Source organism: Hordeum vulgare, chromosome 6H (genome assembly GCF_904849725.1).
Source record: "Hordeum vulgare subsp. vulgare chromosome 6H, MorexV3_pseudomolecules_assembly, whole genome shotgun sequence".
NCBI classification, from domain to species: domain Eukaryota; kingdom Viridiplantae; phylum Streptophyta; class Magnoliopsida; order Poales; family Poaceae; genus Hordeum; species Hordeum vulgare.
In genome coordinates this window covers 442,294,287-442,315,452 of record NC_058523.1, presented here as the reverse complement: position 1 = coordinate 442,315,452, position 21,166 = coordinate 442,294,287, and the positions used below count along the sequence as shown (strand labels likewise).

The 21,166-nt window shown below is 42.3% G+C and overlaps 1 protein-coding gene across 1 annotated transcript; it reads right to left on the bottom strand.

Moving 5' to 3' along the window:
• Nucleotides 1-12,197: 12,197 nt before the first annotated feature.
• LOC123402015 (CAAX prenyl protease 1 homolog) lies at nucleotides 12,198-18,598 on the bottom strand. The gene is made up of 14 exons (XM_045095868.1): nucleotides 18,361-18,598; nucleotides 17,549-17,696; nucleotides 17,318-17,402; nucleotides 17,142-17,237; nucleotides 16,528-16,593; nucleotides 16,262-16,360; nucleotides 16,003-16,116; nucleotides 15,745-15,855; nucleotides 15,588-15,650; nucleotides 15,388-15,480; nucleotides 13,424-13,537; nucleotides 13,131-13,202; nucleotides 12,978-13,043; nucleotides 12,198-12,596 (listed from the first exon to the last, which is right to left on the bottom strand). The coding sequence occupies exons 1-14, from the start codon at nucleotides 18,389-18,391 to the stop codon at nucleotides 12,477-12,479; spliced, it is 1,278 nt and encodes a 425-aa protein (XP_044951803.1). The 5' UTR covers nucleotides 18,392-18,598; the 3' UTR covers nucleotides 12,198-12,476.
• Between the last annotated feature and the right edge of the window lie 2,568 nt (nucleotides 18,599-21,166).

The following is a 21,166-nucleotide window of genomic DNA, read 5'->3' as shown; positions in this document are numbered from 1 at the left end:
TTTTTGTGCACAAATGAAAGTTCTCGGAACGTCCTGAAAATTTACGGAGAATATTTCTGAAAAATATGAAAAATACATGTCCAAAGATCCACCGGAGGGGACGGGCCAGTGGGCCACAAGCCCTATCGCCCCCCCCCCCCCCGGCCGCGGCAACCAAGCTTCTGGGGCCCACGTGGCTCTGCCGCCCCAAACTCAGCTCTATAAATTCCCTTTCGTCCCGGAAAAAATCAGAAGAGAAGATTTCATCGCGTTTGCGATACGGAGGCGCCGCCACATCCTGTTCTTCATCTGGAGGGCAGATCTGGAGTCCGTTTTGGGCTCCGGAGAGGGGAAATCGTCGCCATCGTCATCATCAACCTTCTTCCCTCTCCAATTCCATGAAGCTCTTCATCGTTCGTGAGTAATCTATTCGTAGGCTCACTGGGCGGTGATGAGTAGGATGAGATCTATCATGTAATCTAGTTAGTTTTGACGGGGATTGATCCCTAGTATCCACTATGCCTACATCACATTGACGAACGGGAGCTAGCCACATATCTCTCCATGTTATAACTATTGCATGATGAATATCATCCGACAAATCACTGACCCATTGCCTACGAGTTTGTCCCACTGCTGTTGTTACTTGTTTTGCTCTGCTGCTGTTACTACTGTTGTTGCTACTGTTACTTGGTGCTACTGTTACTTGTTTTGCTATCCTGCTGCTGCCACTACTGTTGCTGCTACTGTTACTTGCTACTGTTGTTACTCGATAGTGTTGCTACTTGCTACTGTTGTCACTACTGCTGTTCCTTGCCACTGCTGTCACTCGTTACACTGCTGCTACCTACTACAATACTTTTTCTAGCGCCATTTCCGGGAAAGAATATTTCCCGTCCACGGGCAACTTACTGGCGCCATTGATACAACAGTTAGGAATAGTCTGCCGTCAACAGATCGTTTCTGGCACCGTTGTTATCATACTACTTTGCTACTGATACTTTGCCTGCACACACTAATCTTTCAGGTGTGGTTGAATCTGACACATTCAGCTGCTAATACTTGAGAATATTCTTTCACTTCCCATCGAGCGAACCAACAAATTTGGGTTGAATAATCTACCCTCGAAAACTGTCGCGATCCCACGCGCTGGTGGGCCATTGCAAGACAATTGCTAATTGTTGAGCAACTAGGACAAGCTCTTTTCTGGCTCCGTTGCCGTAGAGGCATCAAGTCAGGAATAGTTGCACGTCAGCAGGGTCCGAAAGGCATTACAGTAAACTCATACAATCTGTATCGTGACGTAAATGTTGTCTTCGAGATGTCTTCTGAATGTATCTTAAGCTGATGATACCCTGACCACAAATCAATCTTTGAGAACACCTTTGTTTGTGCTAACTGATCAAATAAATCATTTATCATGGGTAGTGGATACTTTTTCTAGATGGTGGCCATGTTGAGGGCTCGATAATCGACACAAAATCTTAGCGTCACATCTCTCTTTTTGGCAAACAATACTGGCGATCCCCAAGGCAAAGAGTTCGGTCTGATGTATCCTTTGTCCAACCGCTCTTTTATTTGCTTCTTGAGCTCGACTAATACAGTAGGTGCCATGCGGTATGGTTTCTTGTATATTGGGGTGGTACTAGGTGCAAGCTGAGTAAGGAATTCTATTTCTCAGTCTGGTGGCATACCTGGTAGTTTGTCAGGAAATACATCCGGAAATTCATAGACCACTGGGACGTCCTCAAGCTTAATAGCTTCCATTTTATTCAGTTGTGCTTGAGTTGACTTCTTCCTTTCTAATGCTGCAACAGTTACTCTTTTACCCTGATGGTGGGTGAGTGTAACCATTCGCTTGAAGCAGTCAATAAATCCCTTGTTGGTATTTAGCCAATCCATTCCCAGAATAACATCCAAATTGTTGCTTTCGATCACAATGAGGTTTGCCCAAAACGTCAAGTCTTCGATCTCAATGGTAACATCCTTGCAATATTCTTGTGTAATCCGAGTACTCCCAAGGACTTCATGGTCATCGAATTTTCCAAGGGGAGGGTTGAAAATTTATGTTTCGAGGCAAATTTTTCCGAAATGAACGAATGGAAGCTCCAGAATCAAGCAAAACCATGGCAGGATTTTGTTGACAGCAAACTTACCGAGTACCATCTCTAGCGCGTTCATAGCATCTTCTTTTGCGACAAGATTCACGTGACCCTTCCTGTGATTGTTGTTGGGGTTGAAGTTGTTGCGCTTTGGTGCTGGGTCAAAGCTGGGAGGGTTGGTTTTAGTTACACCATTTCCGACCTTTGGGCACTGTCTGGCGAAGTGTCCAGCCTCTCCGCGGGCGAAACATGTGATATCGGGGCGGGGAGTAAAATCCTTGTTCCTCGCATAAAAGTGGGTGTTTACTTTATTGGTTGAAGTTGAGGCACGAGGAGTTTGATTCTTTGTGTCCTCGGTCTTGTACTTGATGTTACGAGTTGGTGCCGAGTTGTTATGACGGTGCTTACGAATGTCGTCCAGGCTGCGATGTTTGGCCTCAAGCATGTTGGCCTTGTCCACAAGTGTTTTGAAGTATGGAAAGGTGTGAACGACCAGCTAGCATTTCAATGCCAGAGCAAGTCCATCCAAGAATTTCTCCATTCTTTTCTCTTTTGTTTATAGTCTTCACTTGCATAACGGGATAATTGATTATACTGGTCCAAGTATTCCATTACAATGGAACTCCTTTGTTTGAGGTCTTCAAAATCACTCTTCTTTATTTTCATGACACTGTTTGGAATGTGTTCCCCACGAAAACTCTCCTTGAATTCAGCCCACATGATGTTGTTTTTGTCAGGGTTTACGTGGAAGATATTTTCCCACCACGAGGTTGCGGCTCTAGTCAGATAGTGAGGTGCATAGAGTACCTTCTCATTGTGGGAACACTGCGCAATAATAAGCTTCCTTTCAATGTCACATAGCCAATCGTCTGCTTCCATAGGTTTGTCGGTGTGTGAAAAAGTTGGCGGACATGTCTTCTATAATTCAGCCAACCTGGAGTGTTGTGGGTGTGGTCCACGCTGATTTCCCATATTCATAACTTGGTTCATCATCTTGTGATGTTGTTGTTGGCTCTACTCATAAAGACGACAAACTTCCGAAAATGTTGGGTCGCTCTCGCGTCGGCTTGACTGTCCTTGAGTGAAATCATTTCCTGTCTCAGCAAATTTATTTTCTCCCTGCATTCTTGGCATGAAGCATGTCTAGGGACGGCTCATTTTCCCAAAGCTGGGTAAATGTCGCAAAAATCAAATGAGAAATTCCAGTTCAAGGAAAATAAAAATAAAATTTTATCCAAGGAGACACTGCGAAAAGTCGTTTTCATACAATAACCATTGCGTTTGGAGAAGGATTGCGGTACATCTTACATCTCGCATAATTATACAAAGCACTCAAGTCGTAGTCTCGTATGCCTGGCATGATATTTAAGCTAGTGCACTTCTCCTGGTCCTACATGACGTGACACGACTACTTCCCTTCATTCTAAGAGCACACCATCATACATATCATACAAGCGCACGGAAGCTCTACTGCACCATATCTAGGTGGAGTCAGAAGGGACCTGGATCGGCTGGCCCAGGGAAAGTCTCAGATGAGGAGCTTGGGAGTCCACTTCCTCTAGCATGGGCTCTAGGCGGACTGCACGAGGCGACGAAGCATGAACTGGACTAGCAGGCATAGCATCTCTAATGGGGAAAGGAGCAATGACTTGATTGAACTCTTCAATCGAAGGCAGCTGGTGGAGTGCACGAAGCAGAGGAAGATGGGCATGATCGAGGTGGTGCGGGGCGAAGGAGCTCAGTCCTGCTGTTTGGACGAGTAAGGGCCTCCATGCGAGCAGCCACCAAGTCACCCACTAAGCCATCAAAGGTTGACTCCAAGGCTATGAGGTACTGTACGAGCATCCCAATAGCCTCGTCTTCCCCTCCTCTGGGCAGGCAAATCCATAGTGACTGGTGTACGACAGCGGCATGGCAGGTAGTTATAAGGACGAGTCTTCATTACTGGGAGGGTGTCCTGAAGACGGGCAATTGCCTCCCTGGTTGCCATCTGAATAGCCTACCTCTCCGTAGGCATGGCTCTCCCGATGAAACGAAGACGACGGGCCTCTGGTTGCCCACCAATAAAATGCATCGACGCTTGATGCATAGTAAGGTAGTCACTGATCTTCTGGCGGTAGAACATGTACTCGGTGCGAGTCATCGGTCCAATCGCGATCTTGGCAATGACGGAAAGAAATCGTGAAAATCCCATCGGCTCGTTGGCGAACACCTGAGACGGGCAACCGCTGCCAGCCATCTACACAGTAGACAAAATTTTCAGATAGTCATAACATAAATATATGTTGACTAATAGAAAATATCTGCAACATGCAGAGTAGTAAAACAGCTAATCCGGTTAGCGATCGTGCCTAGGGGTTTCCTACAGTCAGCCTAGCACTGATACCAAGGTTGTCACGACTGGTTTCCAAATAAAATAATTTATTGGAAATCATCCATGTGCGTCACCAGTGTAGAAAAATATTTCCCACCGATAGACTCATCTTGATACAGAAACCAGTAGTACTTAATATTAAACAAAGTAGAGCAGAGGTTGCACTATAATTTATTACAACATGTCCAAGTCTCACACAGACGGATATGTTATAGTGGTAATAGGATAACTCTAGTGCTTGTAATAAAAAGGTCACGTCACATTAGAGTAATGTGTATTGACAAGTACTACTACGCGTCAAGCGTCAGAGTGAGGCTTGACGATTTATTCGTGGTGGCGGAAGCGGTGAAATAATATAGCGACAGACTCCAGGATCGCAAGACTGACTAGGACTCCTCTAGACGTCAGACTCGCCATCGAATTCTTCATCCATATCTGGCCACATAAACAAGACAGTGAGTACTTCGAAAAGTACTCGCAAACAGTTTGCACAAAAGATGAGGTACATGCAATTAATTATTAATATGCATGGTGCATATCATAATTCATCAAATAGAGGTGTTAGAATTAAATTAAGTTAGTGGATAAATCAGGCGGTAATCCCCTCGAGATATCCCAACAGAAAAATAAAAATGCAGGGTGTCTGGAGCAACGCCTCGAAAGGTTAACAAGTCGGGCGTCTAAGCGACATCTCATACACGGCATAAAACTAATAACAAGCCACAATCGGGCGTCTTAGCGACACCATAGAAAGGCATAAATATGAATACAAGTCGTGGTCGGGTGTCTTAGCGACACCACAGAAAGGGCGTAAAAATAAATAACAAGCCGCAGTCGGGCGTCTTAGCGACACCACGGAAAGGGAATAAAAATAAATAACGAGCCGCAGTCGGGAGTCTTAGCGACACCACAGAAAGGGTATAAAAATAATAAGAATTATCCGGGTGGTACAACCAACCTTCAGGATAATTTTAGAACCAAGAGGTTAGTAATATATTTTTCCACAATAACGATAGATATCCACAACCATTATTGTTCAACCAACTTGTACTCCAAGGACCGACTCTAAGACCGACACTTGACCTGACAAACGACCGTCCTTAACCGTGAACACGGCTACTCGAATAGTTTTGACTCTGCAGAGGGTGTACTCTTTACCCATAGCCCACGGGTTTCGATTGTCTATGTGACTAATCCCGCGTACGGTATTTTAGAAGGAGACACTCAAAATCAGCACACACCCATTTTACCCCCGCGAAGCCCGGCTTCACCCGAACTACGCTGCCAGGGAAAAATCATAAGACGGGGAGGCTCCGACCTCGACTAGCATGGGATCAAATTTATACCGCGCGCTACAAGGGAGTGCCCTCCCTCTCAGTCCTAGACTCGAAACACCCATGCACCCTGACCGGATGACTGGATTTAGTGCGGGGCCATGGATACCTTCATCACGGCCCCTCTACTTGGTGTGCGACTGATAATAGGCCTACGACCGACTATACGGAATCCTCAATGAGGAAACTATGGTAGCACGTTAATGAAAGTAAGACACTGACAGGACTCGATCTAGGTCGATACTATAGTTATTACTTTCTTTCCATCACAATTATGCACTTGTCATGGCCAGGCCATAACCTATCACGTTCCACGTGACTAGGTTATCCACGACCCCTCACAACCATCACTTGCCATAGTCATGTTTTAGCATTGTTCATGAGATATGCAATATGCATGAATAATGTAGTGGATGAATGTTAAATGTTTGTTAGTGAGCAAACAATACATCAAAAGTTTAAACATGCTTTCCTCGTTCCACGTAGTCGGGATCTAGCTCGGTGAAGTTAACGATGGTGTTTCCTTCATGGGAATCTACGTCATATAACACATATTGTCGTAAGAGTTGAGGGCTAGCTAGTGTCTCCAAATAATTTTTAAATAAATCTTAAAAAACTAGGCCCTCAGAGCAAGATTTTGCAAAAAGAATGAATTCCAAAGTTGTTATAGATCAATAGTTATAAGCAAAACAAAATCAGGGACCATTATGTAATAAAACAGAATCTGTCTAGGGGCTAGTTTGAGAAACTCAAAACGCCCGAAAGAAAAATACGTTAACCTGCCTCGAAGACGGCTTTTGGCAAAAATGCCTTCGAGAAAAATGTTTCAAAAAGAAAGAACCCTAACGAGGAGTCCCACCCTGTCAGGTTCGAACTCACCAACGCGAGAGGCATGCGGTAGTCGTCGACGGCGACAGACAAAGGGGAGAGCCAACCGAGGGCACCTATGCACTCACCGTGTTCCCGCGTGTCGGTGGGATGTGGATTGGGTCGAGGGGGAGGCTCTACGCCGACGGCGACCTTGCTCTGGCGGACGGTAGCTTCGGGCACCACCGGATCTCAACAAGGGGCTCGCCTGCAATCAAAACGGAGGGGTGCTTAGGAGGAAAGAGCCACTAGGAGGTTACGGAACGTCTCAGTGACTCACATCCCCGCTCACCTTACTCGAATGTTGTCGAGGTCAGTGGCGGATGAAGTGGCCGGAGTCGGAGAAGAAGGCCTCTCCAAGGCCCTTCTCAGGCTTGAGCACGGCTTCGGAGTGGGGATGGAGTGTGGTGGAGTGGGTGATGGGTTCGGCAGCTCGGAGGCGGCTCTATTTATAGAGGCCCGAGAGAGGTGTTGCGGGTCTTAACTCCGGCGAGCGATTCCGGTGATCCAAGAGCTTAGTCGGGTTGTTAGGTGGTCGGGTCGGTACCTATTCAGCTAGGGGGTTCCATTTTTGGTCAAAGATTGACCAACCATCGGCGCAAGACGTGGCTCGACGGTGCGGGTCTCGGTGTGCATGACGACATCAGAGTTCGTGCTCTGCGCTGCTCGAGGCGTGGCGACGGGAAACACGACATGAACTAGGGCCAGGGACACCCGGAGCCTTCAGGTGCAAGGGGCGGTGCCAAGCGGGGAGGGGCTGCAGCAGGGGAGGCTCTGATGGCTGCAGCAGCCACTACACGTGTTGTTGCCAGAGCTGACTGGCTCGGCCAGCTCATCACCAACGCCAGCAAGCGTCCAAGGTGATGCGCAGCGCGTGGATAAGCTCGGGCACAGGATCGAGCTGCTCTCGTCGATATTGTGGTGATTGACGTTGCACAAGACTGAAACACTGAACTCTGGATGTTTCACTGCATTAGTTTCAGAGACAGGGGCTTTAGTGCATGCTAGGTGTTCGACCAAATGAAAGTGGCACGTGGCCAAAATATTTTGAGCTGAATTTTTTGCGATGATCTCTAATTGAGTGAAGAAACTACCTATAGTTTTTCAGAATTTTTGAAAATGTTTTAGTGAGTATTTTATTGAAAACAGAGTCTTTTGGGTCAAACTTGAGTCAAATGAAATTTTAAATTTTCAAATTGTGACTCCAAGGTTTTTGGTGAAATGGGATGAGGGTACTAAGGCCTTCTAAGGATAGGAGTTTGTGTCTCAAATTCCAAAGGAGTCACTAAGTTCCTTTGTGAATTTGCTGGGGTCAAAACTGATTACAGAAAATGCTTCTATTTGAAATAAAATATAAAAGGTGGTTAAACCCATCTAAAACTTTGGGAAATCAATGACAATGAAGACCTAGATGTTAGGGAAGTGCCAAAGGGTCTAAATCAGAATGGAGGAAAAGAAATCTTGAAGGAAATTGACAATTGAACCTATATAAATTAATTCCAAGTTTTGCAAAATAATAAAAGATTCTCCCAAACCAATTCATTTTGAGAAGAGGCTAAAAGAATCCGTTTTCCAAACCAGGCACGTTGAGAAAATAAAGCCCCAAAAAATTTCTTAAAGAGGTTTTCAAAGAACTCCAAAGCTTTTCATCAAAGCCAAATTTTAAAATTCCATTTTGAAAACAATTCAAAAGTCAAGAAACCCAGATTAAAATATTTGGGTGTTACATATTTCTTGCATGAGGATACCCGTAGTGACATTGGGGTATTCAAGTGATTCACTTGATATATATTATGGCATCAACTTGCGGATTTCGGTGACCTTGGGGATCTATGCATAGGGGTTGATTGCACGTTTTCATACTATGTTCTCCAATAGAAATCTTAGGGTGCTCCTTGAAGTTCTTTGTATTGGATTGAATATGATAGATCTAAAATTGTTTGATGCATGTCGCATAATTTACCCACGGATACTTGAGGTGACATTGGAGTATATGGGTGACATTAGGGTTGATTGATATGTATCATGGGTGTTATTCTAGTACCAACTCTAGGGTTGTTTGTGACACTTATAGGAATAGCTCAAAAGATTGTTCAGAAAGAATAACTTTGAGGTGGTTATACTACCTACACCAATTTTATCTTATTATTCTCTGCTAGATAGGAACTTTGGAGTGATTATTTATTGCACGTTGAGGGATGATCATATGATTCTACTATGTTAGCATTGTTGAGAGATTGCACTAGTGGAAGTATGAACCCTAAGCCTTATTTCCAAACATTTATACAACGTTTTTCTCGTTGTTTTCCACTTATTACCTTGTTGTTTTTATAATCTCATATTACAAAAACCTATATCTACTATCCATACTACACTTGTATCACCATCTCTTCGTCGAACTAGTGCACCTATACAATTTGCCATTGTATTGGGTTTGTTGGGGACACAAGATATTTCTTGTATTTGATTGCACGGTTGTTTGAGAGAGACCATCTTCATCCTACACCTCACACAGAGTGATAAACCTTAGGTCATCCACTTGAGGGAAATCTGTTGTTGTCCTACAAAACTCTGGACTTGGAGTCCCAACAATGTCTACAAGAATAAAGTTGTGCTATAGACATCAGGAGGCGCTGGCGGCTGCCTTCCGTGAAAGCGAGGAGGAAGAGCGGCGCAAGGAGGAGGAGGCTTACCATGCGCGGATGGCGGAGGCCATTGTGTTCTCCACTATCGGCGACTGCGTCGTGCCGCCTCTGGCCTCACCGTTCCCCGCCAAGCTCGATCTGACACCAACCACCCTCAAGCCCTAGGAGTACGTCTTGGATGGGATGTTGCGCAAGTGGGTGAGCGCGCCACCCGTTTGGATGATGGAGACGCCGGAGCAGGAGCAGATCTACTTAGAGCATTGGTGTCGGCAGCACTTGAAGGAGGAGCATCGCGAGGGCTTGCGGCTGGAGCAGTTGGAGCGCGATGCCGAGGCGGAGGAGGAGAAGCGTCGTGCCGAAGCCCACGGAGCGATGGTGCATCCACCGGCGGACGAGTCGCCTCCACCTAGGAGACGACGTTCCCCTGGGCTGGCCCGGAGCCGATGCTCGTCGACCTCACTAGCCCCAACGACGACGATGAGGACACCTAGGGCACCGCGCCCCCCTCGTTTTCATTTTAGTTTTATTGTTTTTAGTTAATGCATGGCAGACTTGTGAACTATCCTTGGCCTCTGTGGCCGGCATTAATGTTTAATTAAAGATAATGCATGGTGATGTGATGTGATGTGATGTTTGAATGTGATGTGATGTGATGTAATCTAATGTTTAATTAACGCAAAATTTGAATTTGAACTAACCTTTGAATTATAAGCAACATTTGAAATCCATTGCTTTGTGATGTGATGTTGCAATGATTTTTAATTATTACACATGTTAGATGATCAATCCGATGTATGTGCGTAGTCATGAGAAATATGGCATGGTGATGAGCTCCGAAGTTAGGGTAAACAGACCATTTTTAATTAAAAAAATCATTATAAAAACAGTTTAAAATTTCAAAATGAAATAATAAGTCGAGATCCTTCTCAAATATTATGCATATGCATGTTAAGTGATTAATCCGATCACTTATTATTGATGTAAAACATTAGTCATGAAAAATGTGCTTTAAATGAGCTCCCAAGCTAGGCTAAACACCCCATTCCTAAGCAAAAATTTTCGACCTTTTCTAAATGAGCCAAAAATCAAAACTTGACATCTAGTGTGCAAATATAAGGTCCATGCCCAATATGAGATCATTTTGAAAAACTATGACATGCTTAGCCCTAAACCCTAGTTTGAATCCCATGCAACCTCATTCATGATAGCTATGCTTTGTGAAGGATTTTTCATGAAAATACCCATAGACCAAGTTTCTTTTTTTCCCAGCAACTCAATCACATAAAACGATGATGGGTGCAAATTTCATATTATTATTTTTTTGAATTAGTTCTATTTGAACTTGGAAATGGTAGCTCACCTCAAAAAATGATTTTTCATAAAAATGTCCCTAAACCAAGTTTATATTTTTTAGCTAACTATGTCTTATAAAACGACGAACCGTGAAGGTTTTCTATTTTTATTTCTTTTAAATTAGTTAAGGTCATTTGAAAGTTGGTCAAGCCTAAGATAACTCCGTTGATCAAGTCTAAGACCGTCGCTACGTCTGTGGCGGCTCACATGCATGAAGGTTGCGTCATTGGGGCATCGTGGCGGCGCGCATCAGCGCATGCAGGTAGGCTAGCTGACTCATGTCGTGCATCCATAGAGGGCTTATGTATGGTGGCGGCGTGCATCAGCGCATGCATGCACACGATTTCATGCAACGACCCAATAGTCCAACGAAACCACGGCCCACCAGTCCAACCAGCACTACCGTCCAACGCGGCCCCGCTTGGCAGGTCCAACGGGCGACACGGTCCAGCGCAGCCTCACTCGTCAGCAGTTAACGATCAAACCATTGATCCGATGGCATCCTTCGTTGTGACCATTTTTGAGGGTTTCGGACAAGGGAATGAAGAAAAGTGAGCAAAAGTTAACGACATGGGGATAAATGAGTACAACTAAGGAACCACTCGCACAAGAATAGAAAACCCTAAAGTTAATGACACGGATTTGATATATTTATTTACAAATTTGGTGAAACTTAAAGAGGTTTTACTTTTTTTAAAACAAATGCACCCAATATTTTAAAATAGAGGGAGTAATTTTCTTTTAAAAATTGAATAACACAAACGACGCAACAAAACGCATCCAATCCTTCTAATATGAACTGCATAGGAATGTATATAGACGAATTTTAGAATATACACTTATTCATGTTGCTCTATATGTAGTCTATATTAAAACAAAATCTCTAAAATGTTATACATTTAGGAAGGATCGAGTACCAAGAGAGGATCCCTCCCCTCCGCCAAACAGTGCCAAATTGACGGCCGGAGGCGAAAGGAGAGGAGATTGATTTTTTTGACAGGGGTGATCACCGACATCAGAATCATAGTAGGGTTTAGAGAAAAACTGGGGATACAGCAAGACACGTGGCATTCAATAACATCAGCTATCCACGGGAGCCGGTGTTGGAAGAGGAAGAACCATGGTCTGTTGGATGTATGGGCCAGTTCTTTTAGCAGATTTTCCCACAATCGTCCCCCTCCTCAGCTTCTCTCAGAATCATCACTCCATATTATTTTTACAATCCTAGCTAATTGGACCTTAACTAGATAGGATTGTAAGAAAAATATGAAGTGATGATTTTGAGAGAAACTGGGAGGGAAACGATTCTAGGAGAATCGGCCAGAAAAACTGGACCTATATATCTGACGGTGCAGGGAAATTTGACTGAACTGATACTTTTAGGCGTATGTTCAATATAGTCGACCCCAATTTTTACACAAGATAACTTGTTTTTTTTTTTAGAAAACGCTCCATAAAACTGTGTTGCACAAGAGACTAAAGTGCAACGCTAATACAGCATGAATGTAAGCATAGTTATATAAGGTCAAGGTAACACATCAACTTGGAGGGCAGAAGATGCACCAGTGCATCTGAACATCTCATAGCTGATCAACTTCTATTTGTCAATGTTAAAGGACCAACAATCCCGTGTATAGGTCAATAAGACAGTATAAGTCAATCGACGAATGATACATATCTTAATCTAGAGGTGCACGTTTTCATACAGATCCCTGTACGCATATAAATCCCTCTAAACATCCATACTACATTGAGATTGAAGTGACGCCATGATAGTTGGCATTCACGCATCAAGTATGAGATCGGCTCAGATCATCTCCCATTAGTCCTCTTTCTTGCTATCCAGATCTTCAAGAGCAGAGAGTCTTTCAACCAGGGGCGGATGGGAATAGTGGTATGCTGAATACCACGGATCTGTGTTCATTGCAGATAAGTTCTCTTCCTGAAATTTGCAAGCATATATCTAGTTAGCTCAAATCTCCGTGCAGCTATGCTTCAACCGCATGTGTATATCATCAGCAATCGGATGGAACATTAATGGTAATAGTTTCGTAGAAGTGACATGTAAGAGCTTCCAGAAAAAAGAGGCGTACGAGAATAAAGCAAAAGTAAACAAGAGGATGTTACTAGTTCCTCAAACCAGCATTGAATTTTGAGAGAAAGTTGCTTGATCTAGACATCTAGTGATTGATTATGGTCAGATCTAGTGACTGATTATGGTCAGATCTTGAAGTAAGGTGTTGATGTCGAGTAAAATAACACCGACTCCATGGTCAACAATAAGAAAACAGAAAAAAATTCAAAAGGGCCTTTAAATGGTTACCTGTAGTTTAACAAGGGCTCCCCTGAGCTCAGGAGCATACCCAAGGTTCTTGGCAAAAGCATCAGCCTGGACATTGAGATAGGATTAGGTAAATGCAACCACATGTCTGAAAGCTGTAACAACAGAAAACTTGAGATGAATAGAATGGTGAACCTGAAATTCAAATGCTCTGCTGACAAGGTTGAGGCAAAAACTCAGAAGGTGTTGGATGGGTATAATGGTGTGCTGTCATGAAAAGAATGTATGTGTCAATCAAGTAACAATGCTGGAAATCTGTAGAAAGTGCATCTCACTGCAAGTTTAAATGAAAGTGTAAACAGCTGAGGTTCAATTCCAATTTCATTTCACAAAGATACTACTGCTAGGGCGGAACTTATACTGAAAACATCTCCACGCAAAGATAATAGCATGATAATACTTCTTCAAAAGTAATGAGCACAACATACCATAAAAATGATCAGTCCGATGATTACAGGCTGATCCTCGAAACCAAAACTTTCAAAGAGATCTTTGGAATTCCTTACAAGAGTGTATCCTCCGAATTGCATAAATGTAAGCAGCTGCAAGTAGAAAATGAGGTGAACAGAAGAACTTTCAACATCTAAAAAATGCTTGAGATGCTTACTTTTCTTTTTTCAGTCAAATCAAAAAATAGTTTCCCGCGAATGTTAAAAAAAAATAGATGCATTGTTGCGCAAATTCCATCAGTAACACTAGAACAACACACATGAAGGTGCCTGTAATAGTATAGCCCCTTCCATGCTTAAAACTGATTTCATGTTAAGTTATGTTATAGATAATTTTGTTAGATATTCATTCATCTAATTAACCATTCTCGTGAGTTGTTCTAGAAACAACACTGCTTGAAGATTAGCACCACCTACTAGGGGCTTCATCAGAAGAAATATCTTTCACTTTTTACTACTCCCTCCGTTCCTAAATATAAGTCCTTTTAAAGATTTCACTAGAAGACTACATACGGAGCAAAATGAATGAATTTATACTCTAAAGTATGTCTATATACATCCGTATGTAGTCTTTTAGTGAAACATCTAAAAGGACTTATATTTAGGACCGGAGGTAGTACATAATAAGCAGGATACTTTACTAGAAACAACACTACTTGAACTTTATACCAATTCTCAAAACTAGCTGTGTCTTCGATTGGTATACACGCTTTCTTATCAGTGCCTCCAACCAAAGCTTAATTTTGTTTCTTCTCTTATAATCCAGTATACAATATGCCAGCCGATGCAACAATAATAATGGCACAATGAACTTCCAGGAAAAACAGCAGAGGATTTCCGGGCTAACCCCCACTTTTAAGGCATGTTCACTAGATGACTACCATATCTTGATGTAGCATTTGGTTCCTTGGATGAAGTTAGATGAAAGATGGCCATCCAGCTTTTAGAAACCATGATTTTGTTGGTTTGGTTCAACTGAATAGATGTATACCCCATTAAAGGAATATAGCTCCAACAACCAGGACAAATCTAAGCAGTAAAAGAACTCGGATGAGCCGAGCCATCTATTGCCCGCACATGAGCCTAGCGCGCAGCTCATTAGGCCTATTTTTCTTTCCTAACCGTGACACTTCTCCCTGTCTTAGCACTCCTCTCTCTGTCGTTTCTCATCAGATCGGCATTCCGGGTCTGTAAATTTTGGTGATGTTCTTTACTGCATTTGCACAGTTGTACTGGAGCAGCAATATGTGTTGTTTACATTGTGTACATGGACAACATAACACTTAGAACGGGGAAAGGCTACAATAGAAGCTGGGCATAGGGTAGAAAAACAAAAGTTGGAGCCGCTGTATCTTCATTGGGTGCTCCAGAGTCCAGAGTAGGCACGTGACAGCTGGTGTGAGGGTCATTATTGTATATATAGCAGTTACTCAGGGAGCTTTTCATGAAATGTACAGAGACTCCAGCAGCCCCGCATGGCAAATCTCAAGCAGCCATTGAAGATCCAGTGGCTCCAACTTTGTTTTTCTATTTTTCTACCATATGCCCAGCTTTTCTTGTAGTCTTCCCCACTTGAACAACATGCTTTGCGTAAACTTATCTGTTCATAATAAAGTGGTAACCTCACCGTCCCATAAAAAAGTCATTCCATATATCCCTATTTATTCTTGTTCCTCCAAGGCGCCAACCAACACAATTCTGGGTCATCCTATTCACACCTATCCCTCACCCCAAACATAAAAAGGGCTCACCAACTCACTCAACCAAACACATAATTGACTTACCGCGTCCCTACCAACCCGCCGTATGGCCATCTCCCATCCAACTTCATCCATGCAACCAAACGGTACCTTAGCTATCTAGTATACAAATGCTATTGCAACAAAACTAGTTGGCTGACTGGTACACAGAAGGCATAATTAGTTATCTGGATGAGAAAATACCTGCACAGCTACAAAGGAATATGCAGTGTGATTGAGTTTCCAGTGCCCAAGCTCGTGTGCAAGAACAGAAACTATCTCATTATCATTACTACACTGAAACAAACACAAGGGTAACAGTCAAGTAGTCAAACCTGCATGAATTCCCAAATCACAATGGAAAAAATAGTGAACAAAGAACAAAAATGGCCATTTGTTTGAACCTGTTGTATCAATGTGTCATAGAGAACAATGCGCTTATTCTTGAAAAACCCATACATGTAAGCCTGAAAGAGATTGACAGTTGAAATCATATTAGAAGAACATCAATAACTAGTTAGCAATGAAACAAACTCCAAAGGTAGAGCAATTAACATATACATTACTGTGGCTTGATCGAGTAGACCCATCCACCACAAAAAGCTTTTTCAGAGGAAACTTGAGGGAATCTGCTAACTTCTCTATTTTCTCCCTGAGTGAGCCTTCAGGAAGCTGTTGAAATCAGCAACTTCAAGTTCAGTCTTACCATGAAGTTACTATGTGGATACAGATGGAGAATGGATGCATATACCATTCTCACAGAAAACCATATTGAATGAGGAAAATGACTGACGCGGTGCAACAAGTAAAGATACTCACAGGAGTGAATTTGTTGAACAGAGGAGCTATCATGATGGGGTAAATTGTCATCATCAGGAGAGCTAGCGCAAACATAAAACCCCAGAGATATATTGCTAGGTAAGGCCCTCCATTCTGAAGCAGTACAGGAAAAGGTAACTCAGTTGGGTGACATATGCATTCATCTGATTGCGAAAGGGGTTAAGGGACAGTTAATAAAGATGCATGTTAGCATGATAGTTCAGAATAGAGGGTTGCACAACATAAAAATATGGTGTACCTGTACTATAACGATGATAGCAGCCACAATTGGTGGTGCGAGTACAGTGGACAGCAAAATTCCCTTGATCATGTCCCAAATGAAGAGCCAGAATGTTTGCTGAGAAAGGGCAAGAGAAAAAACAACATAAATACGTTACGAAATGAAGATATCAAATTATTGAGTGCTCCAAAGCACCATAAGTTGACACAATTCAAATACATCCATATGTATATTTGCTTTATGTTCACAAACAGAAGTGCAGAAATTGAAAATTATAGACATACCTTGTTAAAACCGTGTCGAGCCTCGATAACAAAAGTTGAGTACAGAGAGAATGGCAAGTCTGTGATCTGTATTGCATCAAGTATGTATTAGGTAGTCACATTTGCATAAGAAATTGGATTGCCATAAAAGAAAATATTGATAGACAATGAACACAGGTAAACATTGAGGTTACTTAGGTGCTATGGAAACATTCAAAAAGAACTGCTGATCAATCAATCTAAAGAAATCAGAATCTTGATTGATGCATGTTTGAACAAAATAAATGCACCTTATGCTATACGTTAAATAAAATAACTAGTGAAAATGTTGAAATGGGTATGGGTTAGTATCTCTGTCAGGACCAAAATCAGCAGAAAGAAAGACACATCAAGGAGTTTATAGGTGTCGAAAAACTATGAAATTAACTCCTGATTCTTAGATTCCTTCCTGCAATAGCTAGCATCATAGATAATCAAGCATTTGATCCTTCAGAGCTAAAGCTAATGCGTCACATATACCTAATCCAATTAATTGCAAAAGACTGTTGAAGAATTTAAAAGAACTGAATATGAAAGCAGAGAAAACGTAATAAACACATGTGGCCTTCTGAAGGAGGCAAATAAATTGATAATACCTGTGACCAAACCATGACACCTGCTAAGAATGCAAGGGTGTGTATTATCTCATTTTCTGCATTCAGGCCAACGTTGGTTACTAACACTCCAGAATTCTATAAAAGGAAGAGGATAGTTAGAACCAAGCTCCTGCACAAAAAGGGTAAAGGACAGCAAGTCAAAGACTTTGTCTTACCTTCCAAAGCCAAGGAAGAACTTTATAGTACAGTATTATGATATCGCATACTATAGTTATGGCCTCACGTACAAAATTGAAATTACTGCAAGAGGAAGTATACATGTCAGTAAAGACAATCTAAAAAGATACAGAGAAGATTAAGTGGGAACGCAGCTAATGAAATTAGGTGTCAGGAATGGTTTCTAAACGAGGTATGGTTGGAAGGGCTGAGTAGAGTATTATAAGCACCTTTTGTCCAGGCTATAAGCTCTCGCCTGCTCAAATTTTTCATGACTAATAACTTTTGCCAGGGATTTTGGCAATGTTGGCAATTTAAGGGCTCTATGCTGCCTGATGTTAAGATATGTCTCAAAAATGTAATTGAGAATCATAAAGCCTGCAGAAGGGACATACATTGAGACGAGCATGTCAGGAATAGACAACAGAAACAATAATAATGATAATGACAAGGTAAATAAAAATACGAAATCTTGACTTCGTACATATGATCTGTTCACACAATTTTGACAAACTTGTGTTAAACACTACTACTTGCAACTTAGTTCAGAAATATTGGCTCATTTTGTACTAGTAAGTGATCATCAAATCTGCACAATACTACACATCTTGTGTTACATAACAGAGCTTGAAAGCGCAAACAAGTCCATGCATCAGGCGACAGGAACCATCTTCAGTCAAATGTAATTCTGCGGATGTACTCCTAACTGCCACGCTGAATACTCTACACTAATCTCCAGGTAACCCAATCTATCCAAAACCTCAGATCACCGCACCTGGATAAACATCTCGCACACACACGACTCACGCCACACTGAGCCATCAAGATCACTCGCTACGCTGGAGAAAATCAAACTGCCCAGACACCCAAACGGTTCCGCGGCACGGGCAAATCCAGCGGCGAAAAGGTCGCGACCCCCGCTAACCCCTAGCTAGGGTTTACACGCGGATCCCGCGCCCATCGAAAGCCGACACGCCCCGGGGAACGAGCGAGCGGACGAGCTACTGCCGGGATTGAGCAGCGGACAGAGGCGGAGTCTTACACAGGACGGCCTCTAGGTAGGGCAGCGCCATTGGAGCCGGTGGCGTCTGAAATCGAGGCGCGGAGGCGGCTTGTGTGCCGAGCGAGGGACGGGCTGGCGGGGAGGGGGTCGAGCGCAAAAACGAGGGAACAGTGGAAGGAGGAGGAGGTGGGGGCGGCGTGATGTGGAAAAAAGGGGCGGATACTTTGCTCGGAGTTGGGGGAGGAAGGTATCGCGGCTGCAGCCACGCCGGGACCGGGTGGGGAACGGCCCGGGGAGCAAAGGGGGCTTGGATGTGGCTGTCGCCTAGTCCACCTTTCTTAAACTTAATATACTATATTTTTTCTGAAAAAATGAATACGGTTGAATTACCGAAAATGGCTATGTGGTGAACGTTCGCTTGGAGTGTATTCCCAGCGAACGCCCCCAACTTGTCATGCCATTATATTACCAACTAAATTTGTCATAATGTCATGACAACTTTGTAGGAATTGCCATGGCCGAAGGCAAAAGTTGTCATGTACCAAAAGAAAGGCATAATAATTGTCACGTTGAGTAGAGAAATTGTCATCTGTGAGATCGTGATATAGAACTGACAACAGAAGCATCGACTGATTGTGGAAGCCCTAAAAATCTGACGCTCCGTGGGTATTGAGGTCCAAACAAATATTGAATTGTGGATAATCTTTTGGCGACTTTTTTCATAAAAGGTCGCATTCCCAGCTTCTCGCATGAGTCACCGCACACATTCCATTCATTTAGATTTATTATGGACTAGTAAGCTTAGATGATGCTCCACGCATTGCCGCGAGAATCATGCTACAACAAATGCATCAATAAGTGATTAAAACAACTAATTAAAATAATGTGATGCCATCTTTTTACAAAAATGTGATGTATGAACTAAAAAATTGCTCCAAACTTCCACGCATATATTGTTCATGGCCACATATAAATTAGTGCACAAAATTAAATAGTTATTGACATGGATGACTTCATTCCACCGGAAAAAATACATGATGACTTAATGAGGGGGCATGGTTTGCATTGTTAGATTAATGCAAGAAGTGTAACTTATGGGCACATGCATGACTTCTACTCCCTTCGTTCCTAAATATTTGTCTTTTTAGATATTTCACTACGGACTACATACGGATGTATATAGACATATTTAAAGTATAGATTCACTCATTTTACTTTGTATGTAGTCCACAGTTGAATCTTTAAAAATACAAATATTTAGTAACGGAGGGAGTAATGTCACACGATTTTTATCATGGCTACAAATAATTGAGGTGATGTAGAAGCATGGGTGTTGAAAAAAATCTAGTAGTGGGTGGTAGCTATTTAGATATATTAGAGGATACCCCTGGTGTTGTTGCGGGAATTGGTTGAGGAAAGTTGGGTTCATAACATGATAAACGAAATTTGAAGTGCATATGCTTACTATATTTGATTATGTATTGTCTTAGCAATGTGTATTGATTATAAGTAGAATAATTGAATGGAAACAATCTTTCCATGTCTGGTTGTATGGTGTAGTGGGTCTTTCCTCGTGCATGATTGCATGTTGAGATGAGCCTTATCGCATTCATACTATAACATGTTGACATGGTAGCCCACATGTTTCTGCGGTATTTCATAAAAATATGATGCAAAATTATAAAATTAAATGATATATGTGATATTATAAATGGAATTTCATCAAAAACAACATCAACAAAGATGCGAATATATATAAATCCCAAATCACCTTGCAAAAAAATGTCCATATTTGCCATACAAAATCGTACAACTTCATAAGACTACCTTTCCATTAGGTTTTTGTTTTTCCTATATGATAAAGCATAGTTGGCACCATATTCGAATGTTACCCTCTTTGTATCTAACTATAATAGCCAAGACCTATCTTCATCTATGTATTTATGACACATTACATGGATCATTGCATATGACAGATAGTGACATGTGTGACCTGTAAAAGCTGTAAAGAAGGTGACCAATGATCAAACAGACAAATATCTTATGAATGTAGATAAAAAATGAGAGTGGATATTCTGCACAAACAAACGGACGTGCAAGCTACTTGGAATCTGATCAAGTGCCTTGTGGACATAGATTAAAATTTGGTAGACCGGTGCAGCATGACATGTTGTACATATCAATACTTTTCCCAACATAGTCTATTTATTCTGCATCAAAATGAATTGGTGTGCCATATATAGTTCAAGGGATGTGGGGTTACGAAATTGGTAGGGGGGAAGCACAAAGAGAAGGGACTTAGAAAATCAGTAAGTCATAGACATATATCACATAATTGAGATGTAGCGAAGATTAGAGAGGAGCAGATACAACATGTTACCTGCGAGGAGGGTGGACTTGTACTTTCACGCGAGTAAAGAAAACAGGGTCTTGAGTGATTGATCTGAAGCCATGCACAGGCACATGATCATCAGGAGGCTAATCGACTGAGGGAAGAAGTACGATAGAAGCATTCGGAGCAACAAAACATAGAGCACCTTTAGATCCCAGAGTGTAACCTTAGAAAATCTGGGGTGACTGAAGTAGGGACGATGCATATACAAAAGTAAAAGTTTGTTCTGAGATAAGGACATGAACATGCGTGTGTGCTGGATGGAATTATGCATAGAAATGTTTTTAAATGCAAACGCAAGGTCAGTGTAATAAGGAGAGATGAATGCAGCCACCATTTCATGTGCATTTGTTGTTGGGAAAGCTTCTCCCGTGGAGGAAGAGATAGTAACGGCAAGGATGGGAGAGCCTCCGACGTGGATGCATAAGGGATATTGGCGACATTAAAAAGAGC

Excerpts from the sequence above, each read along its gene's own strand:
- LOC123402015 (XM_045095868.1), bottom strand. The coding sequence starts at position 18,391 with ATGGCGCTGCCCTACCTAGAGGCCGTCCTGT. Across the intron at positions 13,538-15,387 it reads ATTCCTTTGTAGCTGTGCAG|CTGCTTACATTTATGCAATT; the intron begins GTATTTTCTCAT and ends TTCTACTTGCAG. Across the intron at positions 13,044-13,130 it reads GCAGAGCATTTGAATTTCAG|GCTGATGCTTTTGCCAAGAA; the intron begins GTTCACCATTCT and ends CTCAATGTCCAG.